Raw genomic sequence first — 21,435 nt, forward strand, 5'->3', positions numbered from 1 at the left:
CCATGTATGTTTGGGGGAATCACCAGTTAATATTTCAGGACATTAACTTATATAATAAAGCACTATACAAATGTAGGAAATATTATTGAAAACCACACTTATACCTTTAAAAAATCCCTCATAGCATGTATAATCATTGATACTTTGTATTTATTAAATATTAACTATGATTAGGAGAAAAAAATTTAAGGGGTTTGTATGGAGAAAGTTAATGTTGATCATTTAAACAAAATAAAGGTGAAATATTTACCTATAAAATAAACAAAAATAAAATACATTCAAACAGAACAGCTTTTTAAAAATGGGTAGATACTCCTCCTTGATCCTTTCTTATTTGGAGACAAAATATATATCTTTGTTTATTTCTGTGGTATTTCTCCTCTGGACTGTGTTTTAAGAAGTAGCAGTGTACTATGATTTCCTACTAAATAAAGATTTATACATAAACAGATTTTTTTTAAATGTATATATCACTAGCCTGTGCTCTAAAGATACTATGTTAGTTCTCAAGGCTAAAATGATATTGACTCTACCTTCAAGAAGCTTACAGCCTTGAGAGAGAAAGGTACATAAAATAACGGTTTTATGATAAGTGCAGAAATTTGATGCCTCACACAGCAACCTGGGATCACAAAGGAGGAGGTAACTAACTCCTCTGGCAAACCAGAGAAGGCTTCAAACGGGCTGGTGGTCAGACTGGATCAGATGGGTTACTGCTTTGGGCAGTGTTGAGAAACCTTTAGACTGGAAGTTTCACAAAGTCTTCAGTTTCATAAAGACTAGAGAATAGTTGGCAAAGTCCAGTTTGCCCTAGGATGTAACTGAGATGCACTAAAATCTAGACGTGTGCAGTGGAAATAGACATATATGTACTGCATGGAAGAAGAGCTTTAAACTCCAAGCTGGAGGAAAACAAGCCTGTCTCCCCCAAGAGGATGTGGAATTTGGGACATGCCTTTCAGGGGACTCATCTAGTCCAAGCCCAGATCTGGGGGATGAAACCAAGGTCATATACTAGTTTGGACTCCAAGAAGTTGACGTTCCTGATCCTGAGATCTTTTTTTAAACTCTTGAGTAGGTACCCACTTCATCAGCATTGCAGATTTAATTGGGATGGGGAGAAGGCTTTACATGTGTCTGAGCACTGCTTGGACTTGCACGGGTACTGAAATAGTTGGCACCATTTTAGGTTTAAGAAACACGGAATAAACACAGCAGAAGACAATAAAAACATATAAGGTTTGACATACAGTGCTATGGGAAAAATAAAGCAGGAAAGGGCTGAGATGGGGAGCAATTTTCAATAGGAGGCCAGGTAAGATCTCAATGAAGAGATGACATTGAAGTAATTACCCACTGGAGGGGAGGGGATGAGCCATGGGGTTATCTAGGAGAAAGATGGTTCTGAGCAGACAGAACAGGATGTGTACATGACAGGTTCATGGACCAGTGGTGTGGCCAGGGCAGGGTGGAGTAAACAAACAGGAGGATACTGAGAAAGAGGTCAAGGGAGCACAGGCAAGAGCAGGGAGGACCTTGCGGGCCACTGTAACCATAAAGTGTTCTGCTTTCACTCTGAGTGAAACAGGAAGCCACCGAGAGGTTCTGAGCAGAGGAGCGACATGAAATGACATATTGTAAAGACTTGCAGTGGCTACTGGACTGAGAAAAGATGTGAAAGGAGCAAGAGTGGAAGCAAGGAAGCTGTTACATTACAGCAGTGATGCAGGTCAGGTAGCTAGTACAGGGTGGACTAGGATTTGATGCAGGGACAGGTATCAGTCACTACTTGATGCTCTTTTAAGAGTTTTCATGTGAACAAAATCAGGAAGCAATTATTGACATTTCCATTTTGGAAATTTATAAAAAGGCATGTTTATTTCTTTCTTTCCTTAAACTGGGAAAACTCTTGGCTTTTGTGGCAACGTGTTGCTTTCCTTTCTGGATGTATTTTCAGAGACCCTAAAAAATATCCAGATGAATTGGGTAAAGCTGTGAGGAAAAAGATAACTCAAGGATGACTCCAAGATTCTTAGTCAAGGGCATGAAAGTTGTCACTGATTGTGATGGGGAAGACAAGTTTTGTCAGAGAAGATAAGGAAATAGCTTTCATACAAGTGGTGAAGGAGGTATCTATTAAGCATCCAAACAAGGATGATGAGCAGGCAATTAATATAGGTGTTTGGAGTTCAGAGTTGCGGTTAATTCTACATGCCCCAGATGAACTGATTGTTAAGTACTTTGATTACCATGAATTGTTAAATATTTTGGATATTATTTTTGATATTTATTAAGTGGTATTAGAGTTGTCAATCTAACCCATTTGATACATAATTTGCCTATCCAGGTTTATTTTTACTAAAAAGCCACTTTGATTATGTAATTCCTTTGCTCAAAGGTCTTCAGTAGTGCCCCATGGTCTATGTAATAAAGTTAAAATTTCTTAGTCTAAAATTAAAAGCTTTTTCCAATTTGATACAAATCAACTTTAGGCAGAGCACATGAGCCCCTCTCTAGTTACACTGGGCCTGTAAGAATCCTTCATACTTAGGCTTGTCCATCTCTGTTTCCTTTAAATTGCTCCCCTTAACGGTAATAAAGCTCAGTTCTTACCATCTATGAACATTCGATCCATCCTTCAAGGCCCAGCAAAAATTCCAACTCCTGCAATAACTATGAAAGCTCAGAATGAGCTCTCACTGAATTTTTACAAGCATGCTCATATATATATATGTTTCATTGAAAGTAGGAACTTTTATTTTTCCTTTTGAACCCACTTAGTGCCATGTGCATAGTAAGTGATATGTAAATGGCTGATGGGCCCTATTCTTAAGGCCATATTATTATTAATATCTAAGCTCTTATATGTGTTATTATGAACAGCAACCCTAGGAAGAGGACACCTTTACTATCCCTAGTTTAGTGAGATTTGAGACTTAAGGGCCTTAAGCATCATTCCCAAATTTATAAGCAGTGAATGGTAGAGCTTAAATATGAATTCAGATGACTGCTTTCTAAGGGCAGATGTTTTAATCACCACCAGATACTCTGTCTCCTACTTAGACAGCTTAGAGTAGGTAAGTACTCCTGCTTAGAGTGGGTGGCCTATTCCTTCTCCAGCGGATCTTCCCAACCCAGGAATAGAACTGGGGTCTCTTGCATTGCAGGTGGATTCTTTACCAACTGTGCTATCCAGGAAGCCCACTTAGATAGCACATTCACTTAAAATCCATGCAAATAGATCCAGAAAGCAAAGGAAGTTTTACAACGCCCATTCTAAAACGATATTGAAAAAAAATCCATGTTTATTTCACCTACCAAAGAATCTCTCCAAGCATGTATAGAAATGTGATGATTTCTCTCAGACTAATTTTGAGGGAGTTATCATCAACTGGAATACTGTTCCTGACCACTGACTGGTAGCTCCTTGGTCCTTCACTTCACTGTATTTCCGTATGTTTGTTATTTTCCTCTAGATATTAATATTATTTTAGTCACTTGAGAAGTGAGAAATCCTCAAGCTTGCTTTAGAAACATGGAGTGACATGTCCATTTCTCTGAAAGTTATTGCAGATACTAAGGCTTCTCACAGAGAAGGCAATGGCACCCCACTCCAGTACTCTTGCCTGGAAAATCCCATGGATGGAGGAACCTGGTAGACCGCAGTCCATGGGGTCGCTAGGAGTCGGACACGACTATATAACTTTCAAGTGGACAACCTGAGCAACTTCACTTTCACTTTTCACTTTCATGCATTGGAGAAGGAAATGGCAAGCCACTCCAGTGTTCTTGCCTGGAGAATCCCAGGGACAGGGGAGCCTGGTGGGCTGCTGTCTCTGGGGTCACACAGAGTCGGACACAACTGAAGCGACTTAGCAAGGCTTCTCAGGGAACAGAGTTTGGCTAAAAGTCAGACGCTGAAAGTATACAGCATACGTGAGGCAGTGGAGGTGAGGCAAAGAGAGCAGGTATAACAGAAAATATCCAGTGTATTGCTAGGACTGTACTAATGCACATTCCTTTTTTTCTCCCACTAAACTTGGGGCACTCCAGAAGAGTTATTAATTTATTCATAAATCACCACATGGCTCTCTGAATCTAATAGAAAATCCATTTGTTGTTAAACTGCCATGGCAGGAGAGGCAAAAAATAATATAGTGAAAAATGCAAAAATACTGAATTTCCATTCAATAGAATCACTCACACCCTGATGGGCTACAACAACGAACGTTCAACAGGATACCCATACAGACAGGGCCTACAGACAGCAATGCCTGGCAAGCAAGTGTTTTTTCTAACCACTTCTTTAGGTCAGTGCCACCAGATCCACTGGGTTATTCTTACTAAAAATGCAGATAAGGCTGAAGGGAACTTTGACCGTATATAGCTATGCTTTGAGTATATGTGTATTTGGGAGGAGGGGTTGGGAGAGAAAAGAATACATTTTTATGTTATTGCTTTTTTTTTCCTGATGAGTGGATTTGACAGTTAATGAAGTGTCAGTCTCCAGGAAACCCCTGCTTATATTCCCTAAAATCAAATCACACGTGACTCGTTTTACCTTAAGAACTCTGAACAATTTGTTTCCCACTTGTACTTTTGGATATTGCCTTAAGGAAATATTATTCTATTTCACTCAAGTGTACCCCCTAAACAGACCAAGAAACCAACAGAAAGCGCACACACACACACACACACACACACACACATTCCAGATGGAGAGAGCCACAGATATCAGGGGCGTGGCCAGTTCAGGAAGCAAGAGGGAATTCAGTGTGGCAGGAACACAAGAAGCAGAGATGGAGAGCTAAAGATGAAGAGCTAAAGCAGACAAAGGAAAGTCAAATCCTAGCCACCCATTCATTCCCTTTTAAAGAGTTTGAATTTCAGGAGTTTTAGGATTTATCCTACATATATGTTGATATTAAATAGAGAGGTCTAAAGAAAAATGTAAACTAGGTAACTAACTTCTTTTCTCCTTTCAGCCACACATTCCTTCCTTTCTATATTCTTGCCTCTCCCGTTGTTCCTTTTCATCCAAGTCAAGAATGAGGTCTTCTGCTCCATCACGGCCCCTGTGTGTAGCTCAGAGCACCTGCTTTCCTTGCTTTTATCTGCTCTACCTATCAAGTGCTCCATTATCTCAGTGCCCCATAAAACTACAAGCCAACTCATTAAAGCTGAGTGTCAGTGAAAAAAAAAAAAAGATTTTACTTCCCTGGAGTTATGGAGAAAATGTGGACCAACTACAGAAAAAAGAGTCTTGAGACTTTACACTTGAGAACCAAGTTTAAACTTCCTGCCAATATAGATGATTAATTTTACAAACAATACCCAGTAACTTTGTAATGAATTATTTTCTTTTTTAGTTCCATAAGAATTAGTAGCACTTACAGAATTATGCATGACATTAAATTTCACACAGTTAAGCTGATACACATAAGACATTGCCAGAAAATCCGGCCCTTAGGGAAGCAAGTACCCCGAGTTGTCAAAAAGTCATCAGTTACTTAATTGATCTGGGAAATACAGTGAAGTTATGGCAGTTCGGCTACTGAGGAAAGACTTGGTGTGCCTAGGCTAGTCTGTGGTAACTTCCTCCTCCAGTGAGAGAAACTGCCAGTAAAGGAAGAAAGGAAATTTACATACCATAGCAAGCCTATCTGCCTCGTGTGTTACTCACAGCCTGCCAGCTTGAGACATCCTGGGAAGCCCCTAGCTGGAAGAGAAGAAAAGTTATCGTCACTGTTGCTTTTAGCCTTATTCTGTGTAATTCACATACAAAGTCACTTCTGTACATTTTCAGTGAAATATTGCTACTGTTGTTTTCTGTCACGAGTTAACTATTTTTTAAATTACATATATTTTGCTCTCACTTTAAAACACAACATTTTCTTCTTTTTATCTTTCTGCTCTCCAAGCCTCCAGGAAAAACAGCTTCTGTGGCACATTTCTTACAGAGCACAGCTAGAATGAGTGGTGCAGAAAGTTCTACGGATCATGCAGAGGTAAGAACACATTTCTGGGAGATGTATTGACCATACGTAGCATCAACAGCATCGCTAATGGCTAATTATGCAATGACTAATAAGAACAGAAATGGCTAGTTTGCTTTATCTTTAGCTAAGATAGGCTCTATATATTTCAACAATGTTATTCAATAAAGAAAAAATATCTAGGTGACTGGTTGCATTTTCTTTGGCACCTCTGAGCTACATTTCTTTCTTCTTCTTTTTTTTTTTTTTTTACAAAGTGAGAAATAAAAGCCTGCCCTTTCAGCTTTTCAGTTCTGTGTTTCACATTTCACTCTTGACTTAAAAAGGAATTTGGTTTAATGTAAATTTTAAGAGAATATTATATTGGTATGCTTAGAAATAAAATCTATTATAGCAATAGAGTACCTGTGGTAAAATACTTATATACATGCAATTAATATCACATTCTTTGATCTGTTACTGTTTACTGCAACAGATACTAATTGAAAGTGTTTTCTTAAAGTATTTTTTAATGATAACTAAGATATAATAGGAAACAGACTCTTTTGTCCATTCAGGTATTTAATTTAGCAGTCCCAGAACTTGAATCTCTTAAAAGCTGATCTGGGCATTAGGGTAAATGAGAAAGCAAGGTCTGAATAATTTGCACATAGATGTACATTTTATTGGGAGTAATTTTTCTTTAAATGAGCCCTTAGAAGGACCAGTGACCTAAAAATCTTTCTATGCCTTTATTAGCAAATAAGAAGCACAGCAAAAACAAGTGAAAAGTTTCTCCAAAACTTTGTATTTGACTGTTTTGTTTCATTTTAATACACATCTATGTCATATGAATGGTGGTAAAATGTTGATTAATCTCCACAGAAATTCTTAATGATATATCTATGACTTGTAAATTATACCTATTGCTGTGCTTTATCTGTCTTGCAGATTTAATATATTTACTAAATCATTTTATAAAAATTTTATAAAAGTGAAGTGAAGTCGCTCAGTCGTATCCGACTCTTTGCGACCCCATGGACTGTAGCCTATCAGGCTCCTCCGTCCATGGGATTTTCCAGGCAAGAGTGCTGGAGTGGGGTGCCATTTCCTTCTCCAGGGGATCTTCCCGACCCAGGAATCGAACCTGGGTCTCCTGCATTGCGGGCAGACGCTTTACCATTTGAGCTACCAGGGAAGCCCTCCAAAATAAAATTTATAGAGAATTATTTAAAAATAACTTTTAAAAGAAAATCAAGGGTCAAAATACTTCACAATTTTTCAGAGAAAATTGTATATGGAAAAAATGCAAACTATCTGATTACTCTCAATCTAAATTCCCAGAAGGCAGGGTCATACAAATGTCTGTTGGTCACAGAATTTTTTTTGTCTTTGTCATAAATAGAAAAAAGACTTTTTGAGAACCCCAAATTCAAATTCTGAACCATGATGTGGAATGGAGGAACCTTGAACTTTAATATGAATCATGAAAATCAGTGGTATTTATTAAAAATAGAGGTGGAATGAATAGGTGGAGCAGAGAGAATTTTAAGACAGTTCTACAAGACATTCTACAGGATCTTATAATGATAGATACATGTCATTATCTATTCATCTACAGCCACAGAATGCACAACAGCAAGAAGGGATCGTAATGTAAAGTGTGGATTTGGGTGATAATGCTGTGTCAATGCAGGCTCATCTATTAACAAACATACCACTCTGGTAGAGGATGCTGTTTGGAGAAGGCAGTGGCACCCCACTCCAGTACTCTTGCCTGGAAAATCCCATGGACGGAGGAGCCTGGTAGACTGCAGTCCATGGGGTCGCAAAGAGTCAGACATGACTGAGCGACTTCGCTTTCACTTTTCACTTTCCTGCATTGGAGAAGGAAATGGCAACCCACTCCAGTGTTCTTGCCTGGAGAATCCCAGGGACGGGGGAGCCTGGTGGGCTGCCGTCTATGGGGTCTCACAGAGTCGGACACGACTGACGCGACTTAGCAGCAGCAGCAGCAGCAGCAGCAGCAGCAGCAGAGGATGCTGACAGTGGGGAAATCTACCCATGTGTTGGGGCAATAGCTATATGGGAAATCTCTATACTCCCCACTCAGTTTTGCTGTGAACCTAAACTGCTCTAAAAAGTAAAGTCTATTAAAAAGAAGATAGAGTGCTATAGCTACCTTTCAGAAATTCTGATCAGTGTTCTGGGTGCCCTATGTTTATCAAGCCCCCAGGTGAACGCACCCTAGTGGTGAGAGAAACGCTAGTCTAGAATCCAGTCTTTCTGCATCTCTGCTTCGCCAAGCCCAGCACACCTTAAGTAGGGTTGCTTCGCAGCATTTTCCAAATCAGCTATGACTAATTTTTAGTCTGCTCTGGTCCAGAATAAGTTCTGTCCCTTAGAAGTCTTCCTAAAAACCAGAAATCTCAATTGCAGGACCCAACATACTTCTCCCCTGGAAACTGATATCACTTCTGGCACTGGGCCAAACCAGTTTGAGGTTAAGACGCAGGTATAGTCATCCTGATTTTTGTTGACCTACAGAAGAATGCCTCTTTTTAAACGCAGTCGTAGTTACACCTGTGTCTGAACAGGAAGTAACTAAGAAAACTACGAACAGCGTCTATAGAGCTGTAAAACACCATGGAACCCGAAACACTGAGACAAGAGTTAGCAAAGACAGAAAAATAATTGTATAAATCACTTCTAATGAAAAAAGTCCTTGAAATTCCATGAAGATTACAAAACAGCATTTCTTGTAACATTTCTGGCAAAGGCCAACATGTTTTGAAAATATTTCTTATTGTTGATGAATACCCTTAAGCAATTTCTCAGTCCACAATAATGACTGAGCCTGAGACTAAATGGCAGATTTCCAGACTACCCTCACCATCCAATTCATTTCATTACTTTATGATTCAGCCATGCAATGGTTTTAAGACTATTGAGTTAGAACGAGAAAACAGTACTTTAGGGAACTCTGCTGGTGATCACTTTAGACAGATGGTAGGCAGTTTCCAGAATTTTTGTGCTTTCTTTAAATGAATAATATTTTCTTAAAAATAAAAAAGTGATTAATTTTTCACCATGCCAATGATTTATTATTAATCTAAATTTGTCACCTAGCAGCTTTATACATAGGGCTGGTTAAAATTACACAACACGAGATAACCTAGGCCAGATAATCATATGATGGTCACTGAAGTAGTTAATGTATTATTATTGCTTCAGAATCAGTTTGTCTCCATGTAACATACTGTGTTAGTCTCCTTTTCTTGGTTCTATCATTCCTCTGACTTTTAGGGCCACTCCAAATCATGGGCATGTCTATGTAAATTTTTTTAAATTTTACCAAGTACATACCTAACATATATCTATGAAACTTACCTGATTTCTATATACATTATATTCTGTATTTTCATTTTAGGGGGAAAATGATTGAAATCCAAATTCATAAAATTCTAATTTCTTGCTTACCTCTTATATAGATACATTTGTAATTTATTCAATAATTATCTAGGTAGTTAATTCATATAAAAGAGTTTCTAAAATATAAAGCTTTTTCATCAACAACTCTCTATGAAGGAGATAATATTTTAGCAAAATTTTTATAAAGTACAACATGAGAGCTTGTGAAAGGCAGCATTTCTCCTGTTTACTTGATAGACTATTCTGCTTTGCTCTTTTTTTTTAAAGTGTGCTCAATCGTCAAGAAGAAAGAACTTAAATTCTCTTGAACAAAAGATAAGATGTCTGGAAAAGCAGAGAAAAGAGGTAATTTTGCAATATGAATTGGAGCCACATGGGCCATGAATGAATGCTGAGAATAAGAGGCACCTAGTGCCTTTTGTTTTTGTTGTTGGCTGCAGTATGTGTCTTCAGGGTAAAAGACTGCACTGTACTGAGGGCAAATGCTTCTTTCTTACTCACCTACACGTCTCTTACTTGGTCTCTCAGTGCTTGTGCAAATGAATAAAAATGACAAACCCATAAATTCAATAATTATAATTTAATTTTTTTAATTAGATGTTTCTTCCACATGGGCCAGATGAGTTTATCATCTGGGCTGTTAATGCTCTGCAACTTGACACACCTTGAAACTCAAACTGTCTAAGGCTTTATTGTATAGCTGACTTGGGTACCATGACATTATGAGTTGGCATCTGACCAACAGGGATTAAGGAGCATTATCACAAAAGAAGTTTGTTTTAAAACGTCATTGGGTATGTAATGGATATTATTTTGAGTCCTGTTTTTCTGAGTTTAATGAATATTAGAACTTCTTTATTCTCCTTGACAGAGGAAGAGGTACAAAACTAACAATTCTGGCACCGAGTTGTCGATCTGGTACTTCCTTTTCTAAGTCATTTTCTATATTACAGCCTTTCTGTCTTCTTCTTCGGTGTCCTCCACCCTTCTTTGATACTGCGTAAAATAGTGTGCTCTTCTGAGGAAGTACTGAACTTCAGCAAAGTAATATTGCCAGAGCACAGAAATGTTAGTCCCTAAAATGACAGCAGCTCGGGGATCTTTATAAAATAGTATTATATAGTCTTATACTAAATATAAGAAATAAATAGAAATAAATATGACTTTAAAAAGTGAATGTATTATATAGTCTTATACTAAAAAGTCATATTTATTTCTAGCATCAGAGTTACCTAGCTACCTAGCTATTTCTATATTTATTTATAGAAATAAATATGACTTTTTAGTATTATATAGTCTTATACTAAAAAGTCATATTTATTTCTAGCATCAGAGTTACCTAGCTATTGCCACTCTGGATGAGATATTTTGTTTTGTAACTAAGAGAAAGTTTTGTTACCTTTTTAGTCATTATATCTATCTTCTCCATGTCTCTCCTATATTTATAGTTGTTGGAATTTCTTTTAAAGTAGAAAGCTGTAGACTTCCCTGACTAGAAAACTAAAAAGAGGTCATAGTGTTTTTCCTTTCATCTATTTAGCACATAGTTTTGAAGTTTGAAACAAAGTTTCAAATTGTTTGCAGCCTAAGTTGCTTTTAAAATTGTCTTATGACAAAACTATTATTCCTCGAATAATCTAAGCTTTCAAAAAAGTGATATTATCTATTAGTTGAGTATATTATACAAATCATGTACTGATTTTTTAAAAAAATAAACACATTATTGCAAGCAAATGATTATCAGTTAATGAGACTTGGAATTTTTAATATAAATTCTGCCTTTAAAAGCTATAAGAAATATTACATTATAATAGTCAAGGTAAGCACATAGAAAAATATGGAAAGATTTGAAAAAAGACTTCAAAGATGAATAAATATTACAGAAAACCATTAATGCAATTTGTATCAAGTTCTAGTTGGATTGAACAAAGAAGATGAAAATTCAAATAAGTATGCAAAGTTAAAAGTTTCTAATAAATTGATTGGCTGACTAGTCAAGATATACCTAAGATGTACTAGTTTTTCATATGTGAGCCAATTATGAAAAGTGAATGTGTTAACTCATTCCAGATCTACCAGAACTTGGTGGAAAGAATACTGTCTTCACCAATGACTTCCAAAATCTTACCTCAAAAAGTGATTTCATTTTGACTAAATTTCCAACTGGGTAGAATCCTTTGTTAATTTACCAAATTCTAATAATTTCAGCTCCTGGAAGTTAACCAGCAATGGGATCAGCAATTTAGAAGCATGAAAGAGTTATATGAAAGAAAGGTAAACACCTCTCTTTTTGGTATTTGCTTTAAATCAATAATCTGAGTGAGCCAAATATGTGAAGATTTTCATTGATTTCAACTACAGGAGATTTGTGAATAGCCAGCCATCTGTTGAAAAATGATAAGGGGGAGGGTGCTGAGTGTATTACTGGCCTCTTGGTACTGAAGATTAATGAAGGAAGCAAAGGTGTCAGTGAATTGTCTTGAGAATGTAAAAATAAAGATACTAAAAATAGCCTCCAGCAATATCTCGAAGTTCTTACGCACATTTATCATAGCTCACAGAGCATCCTGGCTCTGTTACTAGCAGCCATAAAAGCACAAAGTTATATGTGAGGTGAGAGATGGCTTAAAGTTCATACTGTTTTATACAAGGCTGGTTCTCTAATTCTTTATAGCATAAGCTGTTTCCCACAGATAAGGAAAGAATGCTAACAGTGAGTGAGGGAAAATGGGGCAAAACCCTCTTCTCTCTAAAGCATGTTCTCAGACAAGAAACTTTTGTTTTTGTGAGAAATAATCTTTTTTTTTTTTTGGAAAAAAATATATTTAAAGAGGAAAAGTCAATTTATTATTTAAAATCATTTCATGTTTCAAAAAGAGAGAGAAGAGAAAGTAAACTCCCTAAATAATTCAAAATTAAGAAATTTGACCACACGTGAGAAATACAGCAGAACTGCTCTTTTCTTCCCCATTTTGATACTCAAAGTATTACATTTAGAAAAAGCAGGATAGTTTTCACTACACCAGGCCATGGCCAAGCCACCTTATATAATAATATTCAGAGGGGCAGCTTTTGATCTCCAAATTTTAAATCACATGATCCCAGAGAAAACATTTAGTTACCTTCCCAAAGGGCTTGCAGCTGCGTGAAGACCCAGGGTTAAAAATGGTCACACTCCCCATCTTTGATGAAGTGCTTGATCCTAAGGCTTCTCTCGCTGGACCCCTGTCACCCAGACACCTAATTTGGAATTTAATAGCAGGTCAAGAGGCTTAGCACGCACCGCACAGCAGGTCAAGTGCTGTAGGTTACTGAGGAGCAAAGGCCGTATCTGTTGTTCTGCAATGTAAGCACGTTCACTGATCTCCATCCTTCACTGCCCTCTTCAGATCAGGCAAGGCACACCTTGCCAGTTGAAAATAGAATGACAAGCCTCGATGGCTCCCGTAAGGTCTAAGGGGTTATTCCCTCCAAAGGGGTGTAGTCTGGAGAAAGGAGCCTACAATTTGTTTTGGTGTTTGCTTTTTCCTCTTGTAGAGGAAGCATTTTTTAAAACAGCAAAAGACCTGATCTTGGTTTGGGACAGTGGGAAGAAGAGCCCCTCCCTAGGGGATGCCCAGGAGTGAGCCAGTTCTGTCCCCGGGTGTTAGGTTGGGGAAAAATACAGGGGTTGGTGGGCTTCGGACTAGGTGTCTGCAGCTGTCTGTGAACCACTCCTGCAGGTCGCAGAGCTGAAATCGAAACTGGATTCCGCAGAAAGATTCCTGGGAACACTGGAGAAGGAGCGGCTGCAGAGCCCGAGGGAGAGCTTCCCGCCGCACTGCAGGACCAGTGAGCCGCTGCGGCGTGCGGAGGTGGGCGGGGCTCGGGAGCGAATCCCCGCCTCCAGGAGGGCGGGGCCCCTGCCACCGACGGGCCAGGGTGTACTGGTTTCGCAAGGGCCCAAACCAGGGGCCAGGTCTCTAGAATCAGAAGGATTCGCTTCCTCCTTTGCCGTTCAGCAGGCTCCATCCGCAGGGAGAACCAAGCCACAGATTTGGGGGTGTTTTTCTAGGGTATTGCAGCCTAGGAAAAAATTCATTTTGCTTTTTTGCTTTTACTCATACTGATTTATTTTACTGCTATTGTTGATAATTTGACAAATCTTTGTACAGCTGCTTTTCACCTTACAAGAAGCTTTACAAATAAGTATGACTTTTGTCACCCTAAAAAGATAACATTTTTGAAAAATGCCTCATCCTCCTCATCTCATTTAACATTCTCTGCCCATCTGTGAGCAGAATATTACCTTTGTCATTTTAGAGATGACAAGGCTGAGGTGTAGAGTTTAGACGGCTTGTCAATGTCTATAAGTAACACATGGGAAAATGGGACTTGACCCCAGTCTCCAGATTGGAACGGTCCTTTAGTCCTCCTGAGAACTAGAAAGTGGCATTGAGATGATGCCTTTTCTTAATGTGGACTGCTGGTTTTACTTTTAGTTATGGGACTTTATAGTTATGCGACTATGAACAAAGCTAGTAAAGATGATGGAATTCCAGTTAAGCTGTTTCAAATCCTAAAAGATGATGATGTGAAAGTGCTGCACTCAATATACCAGCAAATTTGGAAAATGCAGCAGTGGCCACAGGACTGGAAAAGGTCAGTTTTCATTCCAATTCCAAAGAGGCAATGCCAAAGAATGCTCAAACTACCACACAATTGCACTCATCTCACACACTAGTAAAGTAATGCTCAGAATTCTCCAAGCCAGGCTTCAGCAATACGTAAACTGTGAACTTCCAGATGTTCAAGCTGGTTTTAGAAAAGGCAGAGGAACCAGAGATCAAATTGCCAACATCCACTGGGTCATCAAAAAAGCAAGAGAGTCCCAGAAAAACATCTATTTCTGCTTTATTGACTATGCCGAAGCCTTTGACTGTGTGGATCACAACAAACTGTGGAAAATTCTTCAAGAGATGGGAGCACCAGACCACCTGATCTGCCCCCTGAGAGACCCATATGCAGGTCAAGAAGCATCAGTTAGAACTGGACATGGAACAACAGACTGGTTCCAAACTGGGTAAAGGAGTATTTCAAGGCTGTCAGGCTGCTTATTTAACTTACACGCAGAGTACATCATGCAAAATGCCAGGCTGGATGAAGCACAAGCTGGAATCAAGATAACTTCAGATACACAGATGACACCATCCTTATGGCAGAAAGCAAAGAAAAACTAAAGAGTCTCTTGATGAAAGTGAAAGAGGAGAGTGAAAATTTTGGATTTAAATTCAACATTCGGAAAACTAAGATCATGGCATCCAGTCTATCACTTCATGGCAAATAGATGGGGAAACAATGGAAACAGTGACAGACTTTATTTGGGGGGACTCCAAAATCACTGCAGATGGTGACTGCAGCCATGAAATTAAAACACACTTGCTCCTTGGAAGAAAAGCTATGACCAACCTAGACAGCATATTAAAGAGCAGACATATATCCTCCCCTTTGAAGCTCCCTCCCATCTCCCTCCCCATCCCACCCCTCTGATTAATGTTGAGGTTTGACAGAAAACAGCAGAATTCTGTAAAGAATTACCCTTCAATAAAAAAATAAATTAAATTAAAAAAAAAAAAAGCAGAGACATTACTTTGCTGACAAAGGTCAGTCTAGTCAAAGTTTTTCCAGTAGTCATGTATGGATGTAAGAGTAGGACTTTAAAGAAAGCTGAACATCAAAGAATTGAAGCCTTTGAACTGTAGTGTTGGAGAAGACTCTTGAGAGTCCCTTGGACTGCAAGGAGATCCAACCAGTCAATCCTAAAGAAAATTAGTCCTGAATATTCATTGGAAGAACTGATGCTGAAGCTGAAGCTCCAATACTTTGGCCACCTGATGCGAAGAACTGACTCATTTGAAAAGACCCTGATGCTGGGGAAAACTGAAGGCAGAAGGAGAGGGGGACCACAGAGGATAAGATGGTTGGATGGCATCACCGACTCAATGGACATGAGTTTGAGCAAGCTCCGGGAGATGATGATGGACAGGGAGGCCTGACGTGCTGCAGTCCATGGGGTCGCAAAGAGTCAGACACGACTGAGCAACTGAATTTCACTGAACTGATGGGACTTCATGGATATTGTAGGAACAGGGCAGAGGCCTTTGAGCTCTAACGGCCTCTCATTTTTTCAGACAGGAAAAAGAAGAATAAGGCTAATTTTCTCAGGTGAAGTCTTGTGACTGATATTGTGATGAAGTGGTTGTGTTTTACAACATGTACCAGTCTTAAGGCAGTTTCACAAATTAGTACATGACAATGTTTTTTCAGATTTCCCACCTTGCTAAGGATATCTTTGACAGTGTCCAAAGAAAGCGAAGTTTAGCAATTCCATTTCTGCCATGTAAAAGTTCCTTTCTGTTCCATCTATATCCAGCACAGGAATCATGGTTATTTTCTTCCCTATGCCATTTGGATCATTTTCTAGTTGAAATAATTTTCTCTTAAGCTATGCTAAATTAGAAAAAGATTGGTGAATTTTCTAGGTGTACATATAGATCTAGTCTGGTTAAACAAAGGCAAATAGAAATGTTTTCACTTTTAAAGAAAACAACTCACCTAAAGTTGATTTCTTAAATCATTGTTTTGGGAAATAATAGCTATTAAAACAATATATTTCAACATATAGATTTACCTAAATTGTGGAATATTTATTTTATTAGGTTAAAATTTTCTTCTCATTAAGAATCCAATTCACTCAACAAAAAGTTTACTGCCCAGAATATAAAATTAAGAGATAGGAGACAGCTGTTGTCTGAATCCAGAACCTGTGTCTAAGCCACCAGCCTTGCTTCAGGTACTTAAAACACTGGATTGCTTGAAGGTGTTCTGAAAAGTGGAGGAGTGATGGCAGTTGGACCAGCCCATTTGTACATTTTAAAAGTAATCATCACAAAAATACAGCACTCTGACTAATTATCTGTGGTGTAGGGTCTTATTGTCTGAGGTTTTATCCTTTATCCTCTTCTGTCTCTCTCCAGGCCAGAATGAAACAGGGCTTTGAGATATTGGTATTTTTTGTTCCAATGACACGTTTTGCATTTTAAAACTTTCAGTTATTTTTCAGTGAATCAGTCTTTCATCGCATAGGGAATAGCTTATTCTGCAGACTTATTTGATCCTTAGAAGTGAGGAGTGGGGATTTTGACATATTGTTCTGGGGCCACAAAACTTAGTAGCAGTAAGGATAATACAAAGATTTTTTCTATCCTCATCCTGACTTCCACCCAGAGTTGTTGTTGTTTAGTTGCTAACTCACATCCAACCCTTTTAAGATCCCACAGACTGTATCCTCCCAGGCTCCCCTGTCCATGGGATTTTCCAGGCAAGAATACTGAAGTAGGTTGCCATTTCCTTCTTTAGTGATCAAACCCACATCACCTGAACATCCAGGGATCAAACCCACATCACCTGCATTCACAGGCAGGTTCTTTACAGATGAACCATGAGGGAAGCCCACCCAGAGAATATTACTCAAGTGGGATGTTAAGTGAAAATCTAGTAGGTCTTGTTTTGTTGTTTTAATTTCAGTAGTAGTCCTACAAAATCATCTCATCTGAATTTTATTGATTTGGAATTTGTTTTCTTGCTTTCTATTTCAGAAGGAAAAGGAGAGCCTAAATGGAGAATTACATGAATTGAAGATAGAGAATAACCTTTTGAAGGAAAAAAATGCTCTCATGAACCACAAGAAGCAACATTATGAATGTGAAATAAAACGCCTCAATAAGGTATCAAGCCAGGTGAAGTTGGAGAGGTCAAATGTGAGGTTTCTGTATAAAGAGTACATTCTGGGTTGAAACTCACAGCAAAATCCACTCACGCTGCAATGCAGCTCACAGGCTTTGGGGGCTTGCACAAAAGGTCTCTGTAATTTTATAAATCTCTCCTATATTCCTCGTTCAGCTATACTTGGCTAAGGATTTTTTGGTGAATTCGTGTCCCTGCAAAGACTGTCATGAAAAAGATAAGGAGATATTATTAAAAGAGAGTAAGAATTTCTTTTTTGGTAGTTCAAAGAACCGAATAAAACAAGTGGGTGGTTGCGAAGAGTAGTGTATGTCTTGGTCAACCACAAAAGTTTCCTGAGGAAACAGACTGCACTTTAAAGTCATCACTGTGGAGCTGCTAGGTGTGAAGCAGACTATATGGAAGCAGGCTAAATGCCAAATCCAAGAATGACGGCCTTTCCGAGAAAAAGCCTTTTAGGGGGGAGAGTGGGGATAGATCTATTAAGAAAATGCCGGTGATTTTAATGCCTTCGCTCCAACTTAACTATTCAAAGGAGCCACCTTTGAATTGCTGCAAAAGAATGACTTGTGAGTGTGTATGTCTGTGTGTTGTTTCATGGACTAAACCTTAATTTTCTGTGGAAAGGGACTGCTGACTTGTTCAGAGGAAAAAAATTAAACCCTTTGCTGTTGACTTTTTCATACATGGACATAGAAATACCTGTAGGAGTTGAAATGTTCATCTCTCAAGCTAGGTATTTCTTGGCCAAAGTAACAGAAATTGTCTGCTAAAGTGAGCAGGTGATTGGCCTTAAACACGTGCTCAGGGCTTGCATTTTGGACTGTGTGCCATCTTGTAGTTGAGGAGTTTCCAGAGGTGTAACTTAAAGATTCCCAGAGTGTTAACGATGTGCCTGTACAGCTGATAGGACGCTTTACAAATGTGATGCTGTATTTGATCTGTTTATGAGGCAAGCTAATATTCAGGATAAAGTGAGAAATTGGAGGTTGACTTCATAAACAGTGTACTTCTCTATCCTTTAAGAGAGAAAATCAATGTTCAGAGATACAGATTCAGGGCAAATGGATTTTCTCTCTTATTCTCTGCTGGAAATTCTCTGCAAATGAATGAGAGGAACTGACATTAATTGAGATTATACTTGAAATTTCTCCCACTTTTGGTATGTCATCGCTTATTAGTTCTCTTCTCTGTTTCTCTAAATGTGGACATAAGGATATAAAGCCTGTATAAATTATAACAGTCAAGAACTCTGTTTTTAACTCAAGAAGCTCATATATAACCTTAATTTCTGTGTATCTGCTTTTATAGTCAACAAAATAAAAACTTTTAATAAGTAAAAACTTAATAGCTCATGATTATAATCCTGAAATCTCAATAAGAAAAATTAATTTGAGTAAAATTCAGAGTTTGATACAAATGTCATCTTCTCAAAGAGGATTTTTCTGGTTATCCTAACTAAAATTATATACTACACTTCTAAAATTTCCTGTTTTAGTTTTTCCTTGGAATTCATTGCTATTTAATACATGCAAAATATCTCATGTTTATTATCATATTTGCTTGCTATCTCCCAGTCTTGATTGTAAGCGCCATGTGGGCAGGATTTTTGCAGGGCAGACATCTCTGCTAGGCATGGTAGACCCAATGTTGAGTACTCACAATACTTTTAGTGGCCCATTGAGATGCTTACTTTCTCTTAAGGTCAGAGGGAAAAAAACTGAAAGTTTTAGGTCGAAAAAACATTTCGTATTAATATTAACATATTCATCTCTGTAAGAATGCAATTATATAACTTTACTATCAATACCTATTGTTTGAAGGAGGAGACACACAAGGACAGTAGTCATAAGGGGGCCCTGAGTGTCTCTCTTTTGTTCACTGCTGTATTCAAAGTGCCTGGAACAGGGCCTGGCTCATAATATGTTCTTAAATATTTGTTGAGTGGATGAATTAACTAACTAATGTAATTTGCTGATAACGTAATATGTTCAATAGCCAATTGTGATCCTGACATTTATGCTTTAATAGGCATAATGCTTTACTCTTATTTATGAGTAGTAAGAAAACATAAAAGTGTACTTCAAACAAGAAGAGATTTCATCTCCCACATCTATACCTTCAACTGTCACTTTTAAATACAGATAAAAAGTGATGAGCCATAAAAAGAATTTTTTCTCTTTTTTTTCATTTAGTACAAAGAGATTTTTTTCTCATTTAGTGTCTAATGAAATGTAAGAAATTATTCTGTTTTATACTGTAGATTTTTCTTTTCTCTTTTACCACTGTAATAAATAGAAGTTACTCAAAAATGATGATTTGGGTAGCTAATTGTGCACACCATTCATCACAGGATGGAATTTGGGGCCCACCCTGCTTGCTCAAACTTACTGCCTGCTAACCCAGTCTCTCAGCAGAAATGCATAGCATGTCAGCTTAGCAATTAGCAGATGGTTTTCAGAAGTTCACACAAGTACATGTACTCAGTTCTACTTTTTTGCTTTGAAGGAGATACCTAAAGGTATTGTTTTCATGAAGTCTGGACAAGAGAATCCAAATGTTTAATCTAAGTGAGAAAAATTACCTGGGGCTAGTCAACCAGTCAGCGAAGGCAATGGCACCCCACTTTAGTACTCTTGCCTGGAAAATCCCATGGACGGAGGAGCCTGGTAGGCTGCAGTCCGTGGGGTTGCTAAGAGTGAGACATGACTGAGCGACTTCACTTTCACTTTTCACTTTCATTCATTGGAGAAGGAAATGGCAACCCACTCCGATGTTCTTGCCTGGAGAATCCCAGGGATGGGGGAGCCTGGTGGGCTGCCATCTATGGGGTCACACAGAGTCGGACAAGACTGAAGTGACTTAGCAGCAGCAGTAGCAGTCAACCAGTGCCACCCATGGGCAGAAGTGACGTGTCTGCCATCTCACCATCAATGTGTTTAGTATATCTTATCTGTACTGATGGTAAACTGCTGTTCTAGAATAAGTTACAGTTATTTGTTCAGGGAAGTTGGAAAACCCCAAGATGAAATAAATATCTGCTAAACTCACCTTTCATTTATGATTCATTTGCAAAATTTCTAGAAGTCTGAATAGGTAGATCAGGAAATTCAAATATTACAAGACCCACAAAAAGTCTATTTATAGCTGTAGAATAAGGAGCCAGCATATTTGATTACCTTGACTCACTTCATTCACCCCACCTAGACTCTGATGCTACTAACACTTTTTTTTTTTTTTAATATAGCTATCATGATAATTCCTAGAACTATGTAGATTAGCAATACATTCTAACAAAACACAAATTATTAAACAACTTCTGTTGTTTTAAGAATTCCTGGAGGAAGAAAAAAGTTCTTGTTTTTCTTACAACCTCCTGAAAAATGGTATTTAATCAGAAGTATAGCTATCATGATAATTCCTAGAACTATGTAGATTAGCAATACATTCTAACAAAACACAAATTATTAAACAACTTCCGTTGTTTTAAGAATTCCTGGAGGAAGAAAAAAGTTCTTGTTTTTCTTTCAACCTCCTGAAAAATGGTATTTATATCAGTCTAGACAGCATCCATCACCCCACTCCAGTCCTCTTGCCTGGAAAATCCCATGGACGGAGGAGCCTGGAAGGCTGCAGTCCATGGGATTGCTAAGAGTCGGGTACGACAGAGCGACTTCACTTTCACTTTTCACTTTCATTCATTGGAGAAAGAAATGGCAACCCACTCCAGTGTTCTTGCCTGGAGAATCCCAGGGACGGGGGAATCTGGTGGGCTGCCATCTATGGGGTCGCACAGAGTCGGACACGACTGAAGCAACTTAGCAGCAGCAGCAGCAGACAGCATCCATAGACTAGATGACATCCTATTAGGAAGTTTCTAGTCTTAATTATATACACATTTAACACCATAAACTTACTTTACTTTTCTAACCTTACAACCATATTACATAGTAATGCAGGGAAGTGAGTTACTAGTAGAATCATCAAATGAACATCACTGAAGCAACTAACGAGATACAGAGGAAGTACAGTCTTGTAGCGTTGGAAGTGAACTTGTCCTATCTGTATAGAGGACTCATTCGATAAGGAGCAAGTAGTTGTATTGTGTGTGGGCTTTGATATCACAACAAGATGAGATATGTTCTGTCACCATTTTTGGCAGCCATTTTATTTAACTCATCACAAGGCAAAGGTCTTCAGAATAGAGAGAGTATCTTTTATATAATCTGACAAAGTGTAGTAT

General features: G+C 38.3%; 1 protein-coding gene across 1 annotated transcript in view; it reads left to right on the top strand.

Annotated features, from left to right (window-relative positions):
• TNIP3 (TNFAIP3 interacting protein 3) overlaps positions 1-21,435 on the top strand; it is a 120,271-nt gene that overhangs the window by 70,367 nt on the left and 28,469 nt on the right. Inside the window, exons 4-8 of the mRNA XM_061421202.1 lie at positions 5,922-6,008; positions 9,675-9,752; positions 11,616-11,681; positions 13,130-13,261; positions 17,045-17,173. Of these exons, the coding sequence (XP_061277186.1) occupies positions 5,922-6,008; positions 9,675-9,752; positions 11,616-11,681; positions 13,130-13,261; positions 17,045-17,173 (492 nt within the window). The remainder of the gene's footprint in view (positions 1-5,921; positions 6,009-9,674; positions 9,753-11,615; positions 11,682-13,129; positions 13,262-17,044; positions 17,174-21,435) is intronic.

Source organism: Bos javanicus, chromosome 6 (genome assembly GCF_032452875.1).
Source record: "Bos javanicus breed banteng chromosome 6, ARS-OSU_banteng_1.0, whole genome shotgun sequence".
Lineage (NCBI taxonomy): Eukaryota > Metazoa > Chordata > Mammalia > Artiodactyla > Bovidae > Bos > Bos javanicus.